At 47.0% G+C, this 22478-nt stretch overlaps 1 protein-coding gene across 5 annotated transcripts in view; it reads left to right on the plus strand.

Moving 5' to 3' along the window:
• Positions 1-22478, plus strand: part of LOC1280000 (angiopoietin-related protein 3) — an 85375-nt gene that overhangs the window by 60268 nt on the left and 2629 nt on the right. For all 5 annotated transcript variants that reach the window (XM_061657658.1, XM_319794.5, XM_061657656.1 and 2 more), the window contains exons 3-7: positions 15640-16629; positions 16707-17001; positions 21740-21871; positions 21943-22130; positions 22223-22409. In XM_061657658.1, the coding sequence (XP_061513642.1) occupies positions 15640-16629; positions 16707-17001; positions 21740-21871; positions 21943-22130; positions 22223-22409 (1792 nt within the window). The remainder of the gene's footprint in view (positions 1-15639; positions 16630-16706; positions 17002-21739; positions 21872-21942; positions 22131-22222; positions 22410-22478) is intronic.

The following is a 22478-nucleotide window of genomic DNA, read 5'->3' on the forward strand; positions in this document are numbered from 1 at the left end:
GGATGCCGGTTTGCGAAGGGAGGAGTACGCTTTAACAGGGTTGGTTGTGTTTTTTTATTTGAGATAACAAATTTATTGAATTAACGCTGCCAAAACGGTGCAGGCAACCGTCCCGTGGGACAGGAGAGAGCTTTCACACTTTAAACCCAATATCGGTAGGCTTTGCAAGAAAGTTGCAATTCTTCGATGATTGCAAAACTTGGCTCCGTTGATAGGCTTAAGAGATATGGAGCCTACAAGTTTTTTTTTCATTTTTTGCAGTTCAAACTGAACCATACATTGTCATCTTCGGCTACAGCAAAAGCAGCGTGTTCGCGTAACCGCCAATTGGTAATGTTATTTTATTTTCTTGTTGGTTGGCCTGCATTACGATTACGGCTGTGCGTTACGAATCGAACGGGTGTGTGAGAAAGCAACAAGCTCCAATCACTGAAAGTTAAAACCGCCCTAAGGTTAACTGTGAGCGGCGGAAATGAACAATAAACGAACTTTGCGAAGGAAACACGCACAGTGACTAGCAGGTTATTGCAAATTCTTTCTTCTTGCGTGCGATTTTTTCCCCTTTTCCGTACGATTTTTTTTGTGAGAGAAAGAATCGGCACAGCGTATGTAAAAAGCACCGGTTTGCGATAGCAAATGTTTTTGATGATCGCGCCCGACCAAAGCCAGGGGCCAAAGTCACAGATAGATATTAACGCCTATCAATGTTTATGGTATTCATTTTGACGCATTAATATAATCTTACCAGCAAATGGAAGCGGGCGGGTCGGAGGAAATAAAAAAATTCCAAATCGAATATGTTTCATTTTAACGAAATTTTTCAGCTTCGTTTCAACCCCTTCCGGGGGGCACTCTACAGCGCAATACAATTCTCCTTTTTTCCGTTCCGTGCCTGACCGAATCTCATGCTGTACACGCCCTTGCAACTGCTGCACACATAATGTGACTTTGGCTGGCTTGCCGCAGGCTTTTCCGGGGCACCGAAACGTAATTCAAGTTGACATTCAATGTGCTTTCGATTCCCTTTCATTTTTGCGACTCCCAAAATGGACCGCGGTCGGGTCCGCTACGTACATGGCACGCCGGAATTCCCTTAACGCCGGGTGGGAAACTAGGGGGTGCTTTTCCCAGCCAGACAAACTTTGGGCGTTTACGGGCGGCCTAACGTAAAACCTTGGGGCCCGGCCGCCTGAATCTCGAGATCGGCTGACCACGAACGGAATGGCTCGGAATGGGTTGATGTTGTTTTTTTTTTCTTCCTTCTACCTACTACTGCCAACGCTCATTCTTTCCATACCGTTTGTCACATTAATCGTGACCGGGCGCACATTGCATCATTCAGTAGGCTAGTGATCTGGTTGGGCGGTGAAACAATTTTTATAACGGTACAAAACATGACCGAAATTAAGACAAAACCAAAAAAAAAAAGCACGGTATTCAACCGCAACGAGGTGATTTTATGCTGCCCATTCCAAGCAGCATACAATCTGGTTTAATCCACCTTACAGCTGTTACATGGTTTAGAATGGAGGCCGAGATAGCAAACGGTAACGTTATTTAAGCACGTATTAATTTACAAATTTGTTTGACAATCAGTTTAATGGGTTTAACGGTAAGTATCAACATAACCAAATAGGACAATAGCTATTAGTAGCTCCATAACAGATTCATGTTATCTCCAGCTTTGTTGCTATTTATATGCTTTGTGACTGTTTGATTTCACCTCAAACTGCGCAATGTAACTATTTATTTATTAATTAACTGTAATAATATGAAATTTTGCATAAAATCCTCAAAATGATTTAAACTGCATCCGTTAAACTGTATATTAAAATCTATTTTTTCTTTTTCATTTCAGGTGAGACCACATCCTCGAGGGAAACAATCCAGAAAATGCTTCAAAACTCGCATGAAAATTGAACAATTGAGAAGTATCTTTCAGTCAATTTTACAAAAAATTGGAATACAACAAATTCACTGCATTTTAACATATTAAGTTGCACATAATCTCCACATAATCATTACTGGATAATCAAGTAGAATCTACAATCAAGTAATGCTCATGGTAATCAATTAATGTATCTACAAACAAGTCCGCTTAGTGTTTGAATTGTGGCCAATCGACAACTTTTCGAACGTCTCCACTTTACTCCAGGCGCACATTTTCGTAAAACACGTTACGTGCTGTGCAACCATTGCGGCAAACACTGATCTCGCACGACGAGCCACGCTGTCTCGTTTGTCGCAGTTGGTACGGTGAGCACAGGTGGTTGCATTTTTGCAAGCACAACGTGCCACATCTTCCGTGACGACGACTACGACGGATAAGGAAACTGGTTGCAAAAAAGGAAGGAAGGAAGTAATATCCCATTTCTTTTCTAAGATGATCGTTGGGTGCTTTTAAACAATCCCGAACGCTTAGGTGCCTTATTTAGCACTAAAAAAAACAAGACTGCTTACCTTGAAGGGGAATCCAATTGAACTTTCCCTCGATGAGCAAACCTGACCAGATGTGCAATGTATGGTGATTAGATAATTGATCAAGTTCAATCAGCGTGTTAAGCTGTGCGTTGTAAATAAAACAAATTTAATTCATTTAACGACAGACACACATACTCTGAACATATTTTGTATCCATCGAGTACCTAACACGGATATACTTCATACAGGAAATGAAATACGTCTACGGCTTGGCAACTGTGTCCAATGTATCATAATCGTCTTGGTGGAGGAGGGGGGATCTGTGTTTATTTAATGAATATTCATAAAGCCTGCACCCCGAAGGAAGTTCCCAAAGATTCGTGCCATAAACACACCATCGCCAAAAAGGTTGTTGAACTTGCGTGACAACATATCCGATCACAAATCGAACACATGCCGCTCGTACAAAACGCCATGAAAGAAAGTAATTTGATATAGGTGTGTATGTATTCACTCGCAAACAACAGCTATTTTCACGGTTTTTGGGAGCTTTCCTCGATCACTTTTTTGTGGCTTCTTGGCAATTAAACTTCAACTATAATAACATCAGTTTTGTTCTACTGTTGTGTTGCACAATCTCGGCTACGAAGAACACACCTTTTAGGCTGCACATCAACGGCAAAGGGAAAATCCTTATACGCTTATAATGACATTCAAGATGTTAATGCCTTCGATTGCAAGGAATGAACCCCACAACAGAATGTCCAAGCCATGTCACCGCATGACTTGGTGACGAAACTGACTGAACCACAGTCAAAACAACATTGTTGTACGACCAGACTAATGCGAAAGGTGCTGATATCAATTTGAAAAACCATTCGTTCGATCTCGATCTCGTTTTGAATCGTGTGCCGGCGTGCAACATCTTATAGCAGAGATTCTAGAGTCGAACCTAATCAAGAACCATGAGAAAAAATACGACATATAAATCATTTTCACAATGACTAACGCAACTCCCTTCACACCTGGTGCTTATATGTGGCAGTGTGTGTCCACACTGTGACGCTGCACAGCCTCAATCGAATGCATTCGCCACCCGTTGCTATCTATAATCTGCCCGGTACGATTTGCTAGATGGTTGCCTAGACGCTCTGACCCTTGCAGGGTGCTCTAATTCCATTCCAAAAATCGTTCAATCAAAGCTGGGACACAAAAAACTGTGCCGTCCATACGCTAACGGTGAGCATGCATGCATGCATGTCTAAGAACGGGTGGTTCTCTTTTTTTGATAAATTTGAGTCACCATTCAGTTTGACATCTCAATTGTGCTTGTGGCCACGGCGAGCGATAGAAGAATCGACGCAAACATGACGTATGACGTACACCTGGTCAACCAGTTAGCCTATATATTAGACATGCTCATAAATATTTCGTTCAAATCGCATTTGTCTAGGCATGATTGGGCTTACGAAAGTTTTTGGTTCAGAGCTGATTTGATCCTTCTATAAGAAACCAAGCTAAGAGAAAACAAAAACACACGTAAGGTATTATTTTAATAGCTAATTATAATGAAAACAAGACTAGATCTTTTAGTGCTTCAAATATACATACACCACTTGAAAGGAAATACTAGGAATTTTGTAGACTATTATTATTCTGTGAAGCTTCAAGTGGACTTCGCGATGTCCTAGTCTTTCGAACAAGTGGTCATCATTAGCTTGAACTTAGGACACAGAAAGGACAAACAGCACTTCTCAAGATGATTCTCGTAATGAATTCAACTTTGCCTGTAGTCATCTAGCGCACATCCTACGACACCAACGACGAGCCTTGGCAAACGGGGTGGGAATTAACCTTTCATTTTATTTTTCTTTCTACGCCAAAAATAATCTATTGTTTGCACAGCAATCCATCATTGCTCTTTCTCCTCAAAACCCTCATTCAGAGGTCACCAAAAATTAGGAGCGACCACTGACCACCACTGGCGTGCACATCGTGTGCCCGACGTGATTGAGAAATGTTCCACCCCAACGACAACATCTTGGTGTGTGCGAGCGTCGATAAGACCCGGTGAAGTGAACCTGGGCATCTCCAAACTGTCCGATTTGGCTACGAAATAATTGAAACGCCATAGTGAAACAAAAACTAAGCCGTCCCGCTATTGGCACTTGAGGACTGAGCCCTCCCCCCCATGTTCAGGCATGCTGTTGGGCAAGATATGGATCTTGCACACGGACACTTGCGACTGGAGCGATTGGATCAGCAAACATTGACAGAGCCGCTCTCGCAAGAGCCGGAGGGCGAGCCACACTTTCCACGAAGTCGCACAGACATGCGGAGGCGAATTTGGTCAATAATTTACGGCAGTTTTGGGTATACGAAAATGAGGCAATTAGTCAACGCGACCAGTGTACGCTGTCGTGCGTGTGTATTTATTCGATTCGGTTCACGCTACGCCTCAAAACATTGCTCTTGTAGGGCGCTGAAGTCAAGCGTTTGTTTGTTCCACATCGGATCATTGGTGTGGACTCGTTGACAGGTCAAGCTTCTTACTCAATCATACCGCACATTCGGGGGAGGGATTGCGTCTTAATCATACCGTTTCGGATTTGGTTGGTATAACACGGCCTCGGTATGTGAGACGCGCATTAGCCAGGAATTAATGACAACGATGACAGATCGCGCTTTAGTGTCTGATCCGCACCGGGATACATGCATTCGATATGTCACCGGGTCGGGACAGTCTGAAAATTAAGTTGTGGAATGTCAGAGCTGTGGTATTTTCAAACAGAAACCGGGTTCACAGTACAGAATGTTAGGAAAAATGCCAACCACATTCAAGCTTTCGGATTAAGTGATCCTGTCCAGCAGTTTGGAAACCAACTGCAATTGAAAGATCAAAGAACACCTAAAATTACATAATTTAACACCACATTGATGAATGACTGAGGTCACGAAGGCGACGTTTACATCAGGAAAGCATTATAATTACAAGCGAGAACAGCTCGGCTCGAAAAAAAAAAAAAAAAAAAAAAACAAAAAAAACAAAACAAAAAAAACAAAAAAAAAACAAATATTTTGCACACTTAAACCTTGAGCTGCGATCACCACCAAACCTAAACATCAATCCATCAATCGCTTCCTCGATGTCAGACCGCCAAACCAGCCCATGCAATATGCCAGTTTCAAGATGCTCAGGACGAAACACGACCGCTAAGAAAGCCCCGTCGTGCGTGTTAACAGCAACATTCACTTTCATTGCTCAACCGGAGAATGGAAATTGTCTTTCGATATTTTATACATTTTTTGGGCCCACACTAATTAGCGAAGATGGCCGCTTCTTCGCCATCTATGTGCGTGTGTTTCTGTGTGTGTGCTGGACATGTGCCGTTCCCGTTTCCTGCGACGTGCCTGCATGTGATTCTTCGATACGATTATCTGTCCCCGCTTTAAACTATACTGTGCCTTGAGTAGGATGATTTTAGTAGTTTTTTTTATCCTCCTTTTTGTGAGTATGGTTTTTGCAGCAACTCTTAAAGCTGTTGACGCGTTTTACGAACACTTTGGGGCCGTATTTGGGGAATGCCTTGCTGGATGGATGCTTGATGGATTTCACGGGGGGTTAGAAATGTTGCTAATTTGTGTGACCCTACGCCAAGATGGGCCGCCCGATGCGGATGATCTCGGTGCGACGGTGGTCAGGTTTTCAGGGCCATAACCATGTACCGGGGATGGCCGCATCAAATTGATTACGCTCATCTGCCATGGTGCCGTAGCGGGGGGACAACAAATAGGGGACGACGTGTTTCGTCAACGTGCTCTGCGTTATGCGGACTGGCACTGGCCGTACGTGGTGGAACTCACCTTTTGTTCGCGCAGTGTCAGTTTGTTGCAAATTTCAGCACTTAAATGCCGCCACCAAAGTGACATTCGTGGAGTAAGGTTACGTATGAGCGAACGTAAGACGCACGCAAGCCCGGGATCCTTTCCCTTCCTTGCATAATTCTCGCCCATGTTAGGGCTTCTGAATATAATTTTACAACTAAAAACGATTTTTACGATTTTTACAAACTGAAAACCAATCACATATGGCACACAAATAGTTTTTCGTTGCAAAGCAAAAATTGATCATTCAAACACATCTCCGGTCCAAACTTCACATCACACTTCTATCATGTTGTTGCCTCAAACCACTTTCGTAACATAACCATTCCCTACACAGATGGCCCGTGATTTAAGCATAAAAGAAACCGCCACTCGATGGCAGGTTAGCGTTCAAAAAGGGCTCCAGCCGTCAAAATGGGCTCCGTTCAATCATCGCACTATCGCCGGTGGCAACTTTCTTTCCTCCTTGCGCCCTTCGATCCCGTTTTTGAGGCTCCCCCAATAAAGGGTGCGCTGGGCTATCGGTGTCCAGTTGAAAAATGATCAACTAATTGGACCGTCTCTGGTGGTTTATTTAAGCCGACAAATTGTTGCCGCTAGTCCCACAGAACTACGCGCGTTCCTGGCGTACCTCGCTCTCCAGGCAGCGTGTCTGTAGTGTGTAGTGCGTCGTTGAACAGCTGGAACCACCACCCTACGGAATGGGGTAAAAATTCATCCAATTTAAACGGTGTAGTAATCTCGGAACCATTTCATACCGCTCTAAGCGACCTGGGTGATAATTGACTCATCGAATTGCACCGCCGCCGCCGTCGCGCAGCAATGCATCCGACGGTGATGTCTGATGTTGGCCGGTTTGTGGATAAAACTAATAGCCATAATCGATGGAAAAATGTTTATCCTGATTAATGAGCGTTAGCCTGACTGCATTCAGAGTGCGGAGGTTTGTGGCGGCATTAATTAGTGAGGTTGTGAAAGAGGGTAGATATCATAAAGTGGGCAGCGCTATCACAAGTTAGGAGGAACAACCTTTGATCACGCCTAGATCTTGCTTTTTAGTGTAGATTTGTACATCTTTTAGTAGCTTAGTTGTAAGCAAAGGACGTCAGAATTCGTTTTACAACAATAACGCCATTGAATTACTTCTAAACTCTTATGAAAATTGCTGCTTTGAAAATATCATCAACTCCATTGAACCTGATCGTACATCTATTAAAACACTCATTGAAAATAAACACGTATCAAGCTTGAAATATGTCAAATATAACATTAAAGTGTACCTCTTACCAGTCACTTTACAAAGCCATTCGCATATTTTCGGACAGTACCGGCCGCTTTTGTCCGTACTCGGAAGGTGTGAACAAACGATATCACGTCCCACACTCCCACGTCTTTGCAACTCAAAGTTCGACTAGAAAGCAGCAAATTATGCAAAATGCTCTAGCGCCATCGTCCATTAGCTCAGTATGGGCGGTGGTGCTTCATCCGGGAGGCACACACACACACAACGTCAAGAAATTGGTTTCAAACCTATATGAGATGATCTACTGTTGGTCGCAACGGGAGAGTCGAGGTTTGTTGAGTAAAACAATCCTAATAGAATGTGACGCTTTATACCTGGAACATATTGAGAGTCTATGATCAGCCATGATCTATCTGCAAACTCATTAATAAAACATTACCCCAAACGTATCTGTCGCTTGGTGCTCAATTATTCAATACATGGGAAACGCGTTTATATTGTTTAAATATGAAAAAAAAAAACAAAAACAACCACCACGTACTAAATCATCTTTTGTCTCAGTGGAAAGAGGAATCATAAAAGCCAGTAGCGTGATCCCCCATATACGATCAGCTCTTGCAAAACGAATCTAGGTTAAAGAGTGAAAAAAATCAAACACTTTGTAAGATAATTCGTCTAAGGCCGCACAGGTCCGCAGCGATGAATGGTTTAACAGTGTTCTGCCCGCTCATTAGTATGCGCCGGCCATACGTTAGCGTCCATAGCCGAGCGGACACACAGTCACTAGTGTCCCTTCCCTAACGGTAGCTCCCTGGAGGAGTGAAATGATCTTGTGCCCTCCGTAAAGGGCTCGTCAGTAGTCGTCAGTACCGAACAGCAACACGGCGGTGAATGGAACATGGGCACAAGAACGGCAAGCAGCTTCCACCGCCCAGATGGAAGGCGTCAATTAGTGGGCGCCTTCGAAATATGTCAGTTACCTCTGGGAAAAAACAGCACCCAGAGCGGATAATAAAAAGGCCCGCCTGCCAAGCCAAGCCGTGCCGAGGCCAGGAACAATCTACTTAATTCTAAGTGGGATCTCGTTCGTACGGTTTGTTTGTTTGGACAATCGCGGCTAACCTTTACCGGGCCGTAGCTTGCCCGATGGTGTCCTAGTTCGATTTGCTCCGCCACCTCACGATTGGCCCCCCTTCAGCCGAAATGGCACAGCAAAAGCGGTGGCCAATATTATCTACCTAACGCTTCCACAAACTTGGGTCCTACCACCACCAGGTTCTGTGATTGATCGACTCAATGGAAGGTACCTTCGCTCCGGTCGCTGCGGCCTCTGTATTCAGAGAGGGCGTAGGACACTTTGCGTCCATATTTGCGAACAATTGATCTTTGATTGATCACACACACAATCCCTCCAGCGCTGTCGGTCTGATCCAATTCTCACTTCTTCGCTGTCAAACGGGGAGCGAGGGTGATTTCGCGACCGCCGCAAAGTAGAGACTGCCGCTTTGTTGCTATTTTCAATGGGCATTTCAAAAATTGGAAAACGGCCACCACGCCACGTATTGTTAATTTTCTCAATGAGATTGCCGCCGCCTCACCATTACGCGCCTTTCGGGCCTAACTGCTAGCCGTGACACACCGTGAGCGGATGTCGGCTTCGATTTGCCGTCTTGCGGGCCGGAACACGCGACCAGCGACAACAAGCGTGCGTTCGTGCTCTCGGGAGAGATTCAGCTGTCAATCAGAGTCAGCGATCATTGGTTCAGTAATGACCGCAAGTGGCAACACTGTCACCGGTGTGGCTTCCCACCACGGTGGCCCGCGTTTGTTTGTTTCTCCCGCGCCTATCGAACCAATCTTACACCTTTTGTGGCAGCGTTTCTTGGGCGGCACTTTTTTTGCGGTTTAACGCACACACGTCCCAAAGGGAGGATGTGGCTTACATTGTTTCATGATCCACCGCCTTGATCATGATCTGCTGAGTGAGCATATTGGAACAGTTTAAATGGTGCCAGATTGTTAGTATTTGGATTTATGTTTGATTTTTTCAAAATCAATAATTTCAACCAAACTTTTTCAACTGTCAGAACTATTTCCTAACTTCGTCACAATGTCTCATAGCTAGCATATAAAACATTCATTTACCTGTAACCCACTAAAATTACATATTGCACATAGTTAAAGATAATGAAAAAAATACATTTCCACTACACACGATCGTTATGCTCGTTAGAGGATCGTGAGTGACGGCGAGGGATGATTTACCTTTCTTCCCTTTCCGTGCAGCAGCTGCATGGAGCCACAACAGCCAGCCGAAGCGAACGCAAACGAAGAAGTGTGCAAAACAATTTAGCAAAAGCCGAGCTACGGTGGCAAAACGATCCTGACCTCGGCGTGGTGTTAAACGATATTGCTGCCGTTTTGACTGACACCGAAGCTACCACACCATGATGCTTATTATTTTGTTTGCATGCTTCTTGACGGGCCCGATTTCCCGCCCCCCCCCCCCCCCTCTCCGGTGCACTATCGCCAAACGGAGTGCCCGAGTGCAATTATGTCCGCCGCTATTGCTGTGGGAACAAATGCGCTTGGGAGGACACGGTGGTGCACGAAAAATAACAAAATAATAATAACGCATGCAAAACGCAGGGGAAAATGGCGGCTTAGGAGGGGGGGGGGGGGGGTGCGCGAGTCAAGGGTTCACAGCACTGGCTACGGTACGGCATGGGTGCACGGTCGTATTAATTAAGTGATTACAGGGTTCCCACCGTACCCGTACCGCTCCACAACACAGGGCCTTAGTTTTTGAGCCCTTTTGAGCCACCAGAAAGGTGCGCTCACGCACCCGGGGATCGGTGAAAACGGTCTTTTTTTTTTGTTCGGTACATGGGGGTGTTGGAATGCTGACATGCTTCAAACCTCTGATACCCCACGCCTTTAAGCCCTCTCTCTCGGTAGTCCCAGCCCGACCGATAGTGCGCAAAATTTGAACTCACAAACCTGTGTGCTTGTGTTACGCAAACCAATCACTTGAACAGCAAAGAGTTGTTGAACGTTGCACCGGGCGGGTGGTGGTGGGGATGGAGTGGCTGGCTGTGGGCTGTGAATTTCATGCCGCACCAGAAATGCCGCAAAACCCTGCTAAATAAGTGTTGAGAATCGGTGATTTTAGTGGCAGCCCCGCAGGCAGGCAAACCATGCCCGGTACACCACAAGGGACGCGGCTTATCCGGCGTGGCTGTGTGTGCTGGTCACCACCGACCGGGGCTCTCTCTGGGCCCGGGGTGTGAATTGAAATCTTGGGTTCGAAGTGTGGCGCGGTGTGGGGCTGCTTAGCCGTCCACAACTGCCACAGCGAGTCACGCGTGCGTGGGATAATTGGGTTAATTGAGCTTTACGCGTCCCGCTCGCGCGCCTTGTGCGATACGCTCTCAGGTGTGGTATGGGGTTTGTCGGGCTCCAATCGCTACTGCAATGCAGGCTTGGCTGCCACTTGGAACGGAAGTACGCGGCAGACCGCAAAACCAGTGTGTACAATACCTATTTGCAATCGCTGCCCGCGTGTGAAGGACACGGCTGCGTGTTTGACGGGATCCGTCGTCCACCCCGATCGAATCCGATGGAGGCTGAGGCCTACTGACGACCCGGTTTAGATGCAGTTACGGGCCCTCGATGGAAACAAATATATTTATCCATGCCCTCTGGGCCCACCTTTCTGTGGTGCCGTTTTTTTTGTTGTTGTTGAAGTCTTTCTTCTGTACTGGCGGAGGCTGCGCTTGAACGAACGCCCAACGCATGCGTTCGGCTCTGTTCCAAAAATTGGCTAAGGTCTATTAAACGCTTGATTGGGGGAACACGAGGAACAAATGAACCGAATCAACGCGTCACGAATTGTCTAAACTCCTTCGTTTGCTAATCCAACCTTGCCGAATCCGAAATCCCGCCAGGCCGCGTGTTTTTGCACATTCCGCCGATGTCTGTCTTCAAACAGCCGTGCTCCTAGCATATGGCCGAAGATTCCTTCTCGTGACCGGTGCAGCGGGTGCTGAAACAACAGCAGCAGCAGCAGCAGCAGCAACCAAAAAAAAGTAGCTACGATTGCTTGTGCTCCTCCACTGGCTAGCTTTCTATTCCGCCTTACGCAACACGTTCGGCAGCCACCAGCCACCTCCGCGGCACACCCGCGGCTTGCGTGCTCTGCTTCTGCCGAACCGCTCCAACCCCGGCCAGGCGAAGGGTTTCAGCAGTTGACAAACGAAGAAGTCAAACAAGTTGCTTACTGCGGCGATCGTGTTGATCGTTGCGTTGCGATCGCTTCGGCCATCTCGGCCCCGGCTGCCTTCCCGTGCTTGCTTGCTACAGGTTACATTTTTATTAAACCAAACCGCGCCTGGTTGCTCGGTGCTGATGCTGCTGCTGCTGCTGCTGCCCCGTTTTGTTGCACGCGCTAAATCTAGAGTAACCCAGTTCAGCCGACGGGAATTTGTGTGTGCGCTTTTTTTTTCTACTTCTTCCTCCTCCACTGACCAATGGCCGGCTGTTGGCAGGGAAGCATAAGCATAATCGGCCAAGTCGGCCGCCAACAACAACTATGTATCCAGCCCCAGCTGGTTTGTTGTTTGCATTCACATTCGGCACGAACGGGCCATCGTGTTGCGCCAGAACGTCACCAAACAGTCCCGGAGTGTAACAACATTGCTTTCCCCAAGGAATCTAATGCTACAAAACAAACGGCATTAGTTTTAGCTTAGGTTCTCGCTCACCGCAAGCGCTGCAGAACTGAGCGGGTTTCAAACATTCGGCATGGGACAGTTTGTCCGCGCTACAGGTCTTGCGCTTGGCCAGCTCTGCAGCGGCCAGGTTGAATGTACTGAATTATTCATGTCATGTCATTTTGCAATCGATCGAATTTAAATAATTCATCGACTATTGACCAGCTCGCTCCGGTATGGAAGTCATGCCCTCCTCTACACCTGATCTCTCCTCCGCCGGGAATTTATGAACTTATTATCATTCAAATCAAACACTATTGTCGCCAGCACAAATCGTCACGAAATCATGGCAAGCAATAACTTCTTGCTACAAATCCCCAAAAAAATCGAACTCTTACAAGAACTGGGTTATACTGGGTGGCTAACTACGCGATCAACCTATCCAATTTGAAACCCATTGATGGTTTTTGCAACATATTTCTGCGGCCCATAAACACTGATGAACCCTTTTTACAGCGATTAGCACTTTTGCCGCCAAACGCTCAATGTGGCGCATTTTGGCGTTTCTGCGCAATGCCACAATAATGTTTCGAATATAATGAGTCCTGTCATTACCCAGCGTACGCGTTCTGAGACCAAAGAGGGCGCCCTAATTTCACACTTAAAACGAGCAATAAATAGTCGTAATTACATCGGAGATGGAGAGATAGAGAGAGAAGTCTGAGCAACGAGTGAATTTAAATTTCGCCACCGCCAACCGTCAAACGAGTTGTCAAACGAGCAAACACGCCGTGTGGCGTCATGCTTTGCTAAATGCTTTCATTCAAAAATTAATTATTTTGCTATTAGCACTGACACCACCACCACACAACCGCCGCCGACGACGAGACCAACTTCACTAGGGTGGTAAACGGACCGCTAAATTGGTGCTTCACTAAACTCGATTTGGTTCGCTTTGTGCGCGATTGCCAACTGCTTGACATTACAATTTTCTGCCCACGAATTTTGTCACCCTTTTTCCCTTTGGTTGGTAACATGTATAATACACACACATTAAGGTAAGCGACGAAATAACAGAACAGCAAGAAAGATTTTCCAATTGCGCACAGGCGTCCGCCGGTCGGAAGCCAACGGTTGGTCCGAAAGTGATTTACGACCAAAGATGGAAAATGGATCGCCGTGTAATGGGCCACGCACCCTCACAATGAGGGTTCGGGCGACCCGTCCGTCCCTTACGGTAGCAAACATCAAGGAGCCTTCCTTCTGCCCGAGATGCGTTGATTGGATTTAATCGAATCTTTCAACTCTGCACGACCCTCCTGGATAGTGTGTGTGACGCACTACGAAAAACGTCGACACTGAACAGTTGACGTCCACGTAACGCATAGAGAGCGCAATTTTATCATTTTACACGCAAACACGGTGAAGGTGGTGGCGGGACCCCGCAAGGCGCAATTCGAAAGTTCGCTCATGTTTAGGTCCGTAAATGGAAATTCGCATTAATTGACAACTACTGGCCACCCGGGCGATTGGCGGCAAGGTGTTCTGAGGAAAAAAAAACGAAAACTTCCCCATCCACATCACGCGGTTGTTGGTGGAACCCTCAGAGGCGGGGGAGGCGGACTTCTCTCGGGAACAATTGCGTCCCCGGTCCTGAGGGCAAAAAGGTAAACTGTGCCGCCGCACTCGTCCACGTAAGGCTGTTTGTTGTTCGGCTTGCCGCTTGGCTTGAAATTTTGCGCCAAATTAAGCCAAATGCGTCTCGATACGGTTAACTCCAAAGTAGAGCGGCTTAATAAGCGGGCCGCACATGTCAAATAGACGAGACATGCGACGAAGTGTTGGGTAGGTTGGGACGTTTTAAAATAAAGTTCAAAACGCTACCGGCCAGCAGTGCTCGAGGGAACACAAATAATAAGTTCATGCCAGCAATGGATTATTTTCTCCCCATCTCGGGTCGGTTTGATAGGATTAATCGGAAATAAATCATATGGCCTGCTGAATTTCCATAAACCAATCCGTTAAACTCTTAGCCAATAATTTCTTGTTCAAATAAACAAAAAGAAAAAGGATGCCAATACATACTAAATGTATTAAGATTGTTCCAATATTTTCTGCACGCTCTCTGGGATTGTTTTGCCACATTCTGCCGTTCTTGATAGGCCAATCGTCTACATTGGAGTTCATTTAAAAAGTTTTATCTACTTTATTTAATGCTATTAAGTGCTTCTTGTGATATATACACCTGCCAGCAAGTATAACTACAAAGTAACTGCCGCACGAAATTTCCTTCACCTATGCTACGCTCGTTTGACTGTTTGCTCGTCGTGAGTAAATGTTTCCTTCTTTCTGCACCAAGAAGTCCTATAGTCAAGAATCCGATTCCTGTGTTGCAAAGTGCACCCCGTCTTGCACACTTCGAATGTAAGCATATCGGTTTAAAATCCCAATTCCCAATTAAGGTGGCATGTTTAATTTTGTAAATTAATTGATTAATTGGCCACAAAGCCCCGGCCTGTCGGCTGGTACGATTCGAAGGGAATCGAACGTTCGCCTACAAGTAAACCCTTTCTCCAATTGGATTCTGTGCATCGAAGGAGAGTGAACAAAACCAAAGAAACAATCAATGCAAAATCGAAAATCGGCTCGAACCAATCGCTTGGCAAGGCGGCACTTTCTTCCTAGCTGCGTGCAACGTGCACTTTTACCGCCACACCACTGTTGTGTCGCATGATAAATGGTATCAGTGGTGAGATTAATTTCCCATAATACCAACAGACAAAGTGAAAGACGTTGTTCACCCGCACAACCCTTTTCATCCTGGAGGATGAATGAATATTTCCTTTTTTTTTGTTTCCATTTTTCTTCCCACTTTGCACGGTACCGTGAGCGCAAAACGTTTATCGAGTTTAATTTTGCAAAAAAAAGAAGCCTAAAATACTTCGCCGGCACGGGAAACGGTGTACATAAACACGACACGACGACACGAATAAATCATGTTAATTAAAGTGCGAAAAAGCGGAGAAAACGGGCAATCGGGCGCACGTTAGTAATTAAATTATTAAGATAACCGAAGACGTTCACTTTTCACTGCTGCTCGGCCGATGGAGTGCTGGATGGGGAGCAAGCAAAGCGGAAAAAATACGTTTAGCGAAAGAAATTGAACCGAAGCGGCACTCGAGGGTGACAAGTTTCTTTTTTGCGCCCATCGCGCGCGCCGCTACAATGTAGACTAGATAAAACTTTAAATTATGACCAAGCGGCGGTTACATAAAACACGCATTGCGCGCCAAAACGGAAGAGCCTTATCGATAATTTAAAATGACCATTATTTACGTTGCGTTTTTTTTTTTGGCATTGCTTCTCATTCCCCCACAGAGAGCAGCAGCTACTGAATGTGTTCGAGGTCGTCGTGTCGACGCTTGAGGGCAAGCTGCAGCGGATAGACAACCTGGACAAGGCGGTCGAGCATCTGATGCGGCGCGTCGAATCACTCGACAGCAAGATGGCGGACAACATCCTCAAGACCGACTCGGTCATCTCCAAGCTGCGCACGCTCGACAGCAAGCTGACGATCGTGGACGATGGCCCGGACCGCCCGAACAGCCTGCGGATGGCCAAGTCGACCAACTCGCTCGACAGCCGGCTGGTATCGCTCGACCAGAAGGTAAGCGACATCGACAGCAAGCTGAACGGCCTGAAGAGCCAGATCGATAGCAACTTCCTGTCGGTGGACGACATCAATGCGGAGGCGAGCGAGCGCAAAACGGTCAGCATGAACGTGGCGGAAATCACCAAAGCCATGCACTCGGAGGTGATGGGCCACATCACCAAGGAGCTCGGCCAGCTGCGCTCCATCACGGACGGCATCGACAAGAAGCTGCAGTTCCACATCAACGTGGTGTCGGAGAATCTGGGCAAAACGCTGAACCTGCTGAACGACGTGCACGACGCGGTCGTCGATCATAACAGCAACTACAACAGCTACAACGCAACCTCGACCCTGCCCCCGTACGTGAAGTCGAGCAAGATCGACATCCTGGTCAAGCAGATCCGCCCCATTATGTCCGTGTCGGAGAAGATGGACGAGGTGTGGGACGTGGTCGTCGGCACGAAGAGCTCGGTCGATGATCTGGTGCCCAAGTCGGACGCACTGCTGACGCAAAACCAGCGCCAGGAGCGTGCGATCGGGGAAATCCATCACGATCTGAAAACGAAAACGAACCTCATCATCAACAATCTCGATATGGTGGAGAAGCGGCTGAAGAAGCAGGAGGATGATGTGGCGGTCCTGGCCCAGCGGCCCGTGCCGGCAGAGCTCCTGATGGATCCGACCATCGATCGGCTGGTGGAGTACGATCCTAACAGGTAAGGGGAAATGGCAGCATTGCATGTGTGTAGCATTGCTACAGATGCATTAAAATCCTCCTTTCTGCTCATCTCAGATACATTGTGGAAGACTTCACTGAAGCGCTTCCAACGACGACCTATCCGTCGTCTTCGTCATCGGCCTCCTCGTCATCGTCGTCTTCTTCTACCTCAACGAGCACCGCATCTAGTACGAGCACCAGCAGCACCACCCAGAGCAATGCGAACAACTCGAACAGCAGCTCAACGACGACCGGCACTGCCAAGAATGTTTCCCGCAAGGGTGGCATCATTTTCCCCAGCGTCAAGAATAAGCCTTCGGTGCTGAACAGTACCTTCGCCACCGACAGTATCTTCCTTAAGGACATCAAGGTAGGCAATCGGAGAAGGACCTTAAATCCACATTTTCACACCGAACTGAGTGGATTGACAAATTGAATTATTTAGAGTATGCACCAGATGTAACGATTGCACCCCGACTGAAAGACATGTGTTTCGCAGAATTTTCCTGTCCCTTTTCTTCTGCTCCAAACCACGCACGTGCTTTGCGTGCGTAGTGGCGCACTTGCGTGTGCGCCACTAGAGAGAGGTCGATGTGGCTCTAATTTACGAGGTGTTGCATAAATTGACCGAACGCATTGAGTTTCTTGACCAGCTGGTTCAGTGTGACGCGCAACACAGATGTGGAGGTCTCCGTTGCGTCTGGAGCGACAGTTGCAGTTGAGAACCAACGCATTGCGGCAGGGGAAAAATCAAGAGAAACAGCACAAGAAAAAATAAAACCTCATAACGGATCGCGCGGAAAGGAAAGAATGACGCAACACACTGAAACGGATCGCGGTGTGTACAACGATTCCGCATCAAACACACACACACACACACAATCGTGTTCGCAACCTAATATCTGCGATTGAGAGCCTTATACGTTTTCCCATGCTCGTACGGTGCATTTAGCCTTTAGCAGGGTCCTGTTGTGCCTGGCAATGCAATGCATCGGCCGGCCGATCGCAATTACCTTTCTCAAGGGACAGCAAAGCTTTAATAACACTTTGGCAGAACCGCGTGCACCCATTCGCACCACGGTTGACAGGGCACTAAGTCACAAATGAATTGCCGACCTGGAGAGGAACTGTGCGGAGAGGAGAGGAACAGACCAGACCAGCCGGCCGATCGGAGGAGAATACCGATCGGGTGGGTTTTAGGGCCTTACGGCACGGGGCCACATTTTATTGCACCAACTCCAAAGTGATCAACCATTTTTGATTGGTTTCCTATTTTTCTTGGCGCTTTCGTAGGTTGGACGTTTGATTGCAGTGAACGAAACCAATGTGCCAGGTGTAATCAGAGTGTCTTGCCAAATAGGATTTCAAGAAAAATGTTAAAGCCGCATATTGCTACCCTTAGCGTTGGACTTTGTGAATGATATTTCTTTGCTTCAAAAGGACCAAACAGCAATTTTAAAACCTTCTCTTATGATAGAAGAATAGGTGTTTTTATGTGCACAGACCTCTCAAGAGTAGTAGCTGCACTGAAAGGCATTACCTTCATTCGCACCGCGACAAACGATGATTAATTGGTGTTCGTTATTAAATTAATAGTTTTGGGCAAGGTGGTCACGTCGCGGCCGACGCGTTTAGGCCCTCCAAGCGTATGGAAGCAAACAAAACGAAACGAGTAGCGCATATACGTGTGTCCACGCGTGTGGTGCCGCTAAATGATTGGCACCACCCTCGAACCATCCCCTCCTCCTATAACCGATCTTGTTGAGCCATGCGATCGATCAGCGAGGAGAGTGTATCTCATCCGGTAGCGGCTACCGAGCAGTGCGACAGGCCATAGCCACCTTCGCTTGCTGAAAAGGGGAGGCCACGGCTCAAGACTGGTTCAATTTTTGCAAACATATTTTTTCGCAAGCGCGTGCAAAGGGTGCGGCCCAAGAGCGAAGACTTAACCTCTCTGCTGCCCACGGCACGGGCTAGGATAATCTAATCTCAACGAGCCGTAACGAATGTGTTGTGGCCTCCTGATGTAACGCCCGTTGTGCATTTCGGTGCTTTCACTTTCACGGAGCGGAGCGGAACCTTCCCGATCTCATGTCATGGACAATGGTACTAGAGCCATTTTTTCCGGTTTCCGGTTGTAGAACGCACCGCTGAGGCTGAAGGAGGATCGATACATTTCGTCTGAAATGAACCTGTACAAAAAAGAAAGACGCCAAAAAGGGTCGCTGCAGCAAAGAACCCACAACCGTAGGACAGGAGACACCAGCGCCATCAGTTTAGGGTGTTACCTGTCTTTAACAGGGGTTGTGCAACGACAATTAACTACGTGTTTCTGTCATATAAATCCCAAAACAGTCACGTTGCCTTCCCCAATTAGCGCAGCGCCTTGTTCCCGGACGGTTGGTGATGTTCGCAAGCGTGTTCGAAAAAAACACTACAACGGCCCCCGGTCAGATCAATTACGGGAGCGAGCCCGCAAAGGTGTAGAAAAGATTCCTTCGAAAACGCCTCTTTCGAATCGTATTTTGTTTTCTAACCTTTCCTCACTCGGCCCCACGTAGAAAACTAACAACAAAAAAGGGTGCTAATAAACATTTCAACCGCGTTATCACACCGTATCGCACCTTTTTGACCGCACTCATCACCCACCGACGGCAGGTAGGACACACGGTGCCCGTTTGCTCTGTCCACAGGGCCACGGGGCCGTTTTTACTTTGCTTTTGTAGCAGTACCCGGGGCAGTTTGGAGTTGGCTCCTTCCATCCGTGGGCGTCGGCCGCCAGCTGCGACGAAAGTGAATGTACGGGAACCGACCGGCCGACAGGCCGACAGGAAGGTGCTAAATGGATTATCGTTTCCCAACACAACACAGCGCACACACAAAAAACCCCTGCCGACTAATTGACTGCGGTGGGAAGTCAATCGGATTGACATTTAGCTCTGCCCCCATTGGATTATACTATCAGTGACGGCTAACTAGGCAAAAGTGCACACAGATTTTGCGTATTTCACTGCAGTTTAGAGGGTGAGTGGCTCGAGCCAAGGATTTGCCAACATTTGCTCCAACGTTGAATTAGAGCACATTTTCATTCGCTACTGGCAATTATTCCTTCAAGGAGCAGCATTCTTGCACGCTAATGCATGGGTCGTAATGATATAGTTCATCGACACATAACGAACGCTTTACACGGTACAGATCACACTACAGATTGACCTTTCTTTAGGTGATCTTTCCTACTGCCCCAATGCTACACATTCTGACCACATGCTGATGGAGTGTGTTTTGCTAACCTTACATGTGCATTACAATCTCCAATCAAATGTTACGGCACCGTGTTGCTCTTGGTGTTGATTGCGGAAGCCCTTCTTCAAATCCGGTGCTCAAGTGCTGCGCGATTCCGTCTCCCGAACGCCGTTCGCCGTTCAGCGCCATTAACTTGCTAATAGCAACATTTCGCTCTCCCCCGAATCGTCCAAAGTCCCCTCGTTAAACGTTCCATTCATGTACGCTAATGAAGGACTTTTAATCCCGCCTAAATGAGACTACGCACGGTCGTCGGTTTGAGGCGATCAAACGAGAATCCGTCCACAGGTCAACAACTACAGATCCACTGGATCCACTCCAAACAGCTTCGTAGTAAAATGCTAATCCTATCATCACACCAAATCATCGTACCATCCTCCCCCAATGGATACGCGCGCTGGCGGGAAGAACCCTGCGCAAAGGTCAACAGAATAATTAAATCGTTCGCCCCGAAACGAGAACCATTTCGGACGGAAATGTCTTTCGCACAGAACCTGGTGATGACCTATGAACAGGTTTTCTTTTTAGTGCGAGATGAGACACTCACACACACACACGCAAGAGCAAAAGGTTTTTGCACAAAACGTGTAGAATTCTGCCACTTTTGCCATTTTACCGGATTGCCATGTTTGTCGCCATCTTCTGAAGATGGACATCGATCGTACCACCGCTCGATGGTTTGAGACATTTATCACCAAATGGCCACTATGGCAGAATCATTCCAGCGCGCGCGCACACACACTGTTTGTTTTTATATTGTGGTCGTTTCTTTTTAATCCGAAGCTGTTTGTGGTTAATATTGCTGCAGGTTGTAGGAAGTTGAGCGATCTTTAGACACATTTTTCGCTGCCAAAGAGTTTCCTCTGCTTACGATCGAACTCTTGACATTTTGCGTCAGTTTTACACCGCGCAGTGTGCCGGTCTGATGCGCAACCATGTTTAATCACACTCGCACAACCGGATCAGCAGAATGGATCATTCAATGTGGGATTTTAAGAAGTTTTAAGACTGCTTTATACATAAACCATAGCTAATTGGTCAGCGCAAAACAATAAATCTAATGCGTCGTAAAGCATAACTATCACACCGTTAACAAAGCCTTGGTCGATCGTTTGATCTGTAATTATCGTTTATGAATTGATCGCGGCATTCATGCAACATGTTTCTTGCCCCGATCCCAGAGGCCAAGGCCAATAAAATCCATCCGTAGCTCGTTTCGGACCGGACTAAGCAATGACCGCTCCCGATTGCACACGTTCCAGCGGAAGACCGTTTGATAGATGAGAAATGAACAAAATCGCCCACCATTATCGTCTTCACGCGGTGCAATCCTAACGCTATTGGGATTTCGCAAACGGTTCACAGGCATTAGCGAAGAATTACGGCTGTAAAACGTGCACATCAGCCAATTCCGGGCTCGCTTACACGGGCTGTATAGGTAATTGGTACGTAATTTACGCTACGGGAGTAAAACCAATCGATAATCCTTCCGGTAACCGTCTGACCAGCATAGATGTAGAATTGATAAATGTGTTTCCATCATATTGTTGATTATCCACGATGCCCGACAGCTGGAGAGATGGTCTATTGGAGAGGCGGAACAGCTGCTTCAAGGCCGAATGTGTCGGTTCCCATATGAATAGTCTCCCGTAGTAAGAATAGGATCTCTGATTTTGCGTGCTTATTACACAAGAGATGATCTGATCATATCTGATAAGGAGATGGACTGAATTTATAGACAAAATATACTTATATCTTTCAAACTAGTAAATGATGTTATGGATTTCGCTTCGTATCTTTTCCAGGGTTATTCTTGCGTTGATCTAATGAACGCTGGCATGCGGCAATCGGGTGTCTACTACCTACAGATCCGTGGAACGACCTACTGGTTCCTGAAGGTGTTCTGCGAGCAGGAAATTGCTGACGGCGGATGGACGGTATGGTTTCCAGATATCGATATTTTACATGAACTCCCGCTTACATTCCTTCCTCCTACTCCTCGCACCAGGTAATCCAACGACGTGATGACTATGGCGATCCACGCGAAAACTTCAACCGCGACTGGGCCGACTACAAGAACGGTTTTGGCGATCCGGCGAAGGAATTCTGGCTCGGAAATGAAAACATCTACATGCTGACGAACAACGAAGACTACTCGCTGCGAGTCGAGCTGGAAGACTTCGAAGGCAATAAGAGGTGAGCTGGTTGGCCAGTGGGAACACCCGTATGGGTGCTTCGAATGGAAGATATTAATAATAATTTCTGTACGCACGCTTCTCCTCCACTAGATACGCACAATATTCGCACTTCAAGATCCACTCGGAGCAGGACTACTACAAACTGGAAATTGATGGCTACGAGGGCAATGCGGGCGACTCGCTGAACGATCCATGGTACGGTTCGAACAACAGTCCCTTCTCGACCTACAATCGCGACAACGATCGAAGTTCTCTGAACTGCGCCAGCATGCTGAAGGTAAGCGTGCTCATTCTATACACGCGTCGCGTCTCTTGGTGGGCCAGCCATTCTACATAGGTTTTTTTC

Source organism: Anopheles gambiae, chromosome 3, assembly GCF_943734735.2.
Source record: "Anopheles gambiae chromosome 3, idAnoGambNW_F1_1, whole genome shotgun sequence".
NCBI lineage: Eukaryota > Metazoa > Arthropoda > Insecta > Diptera > Culicidae > Anopheles > Anopheles gambiae.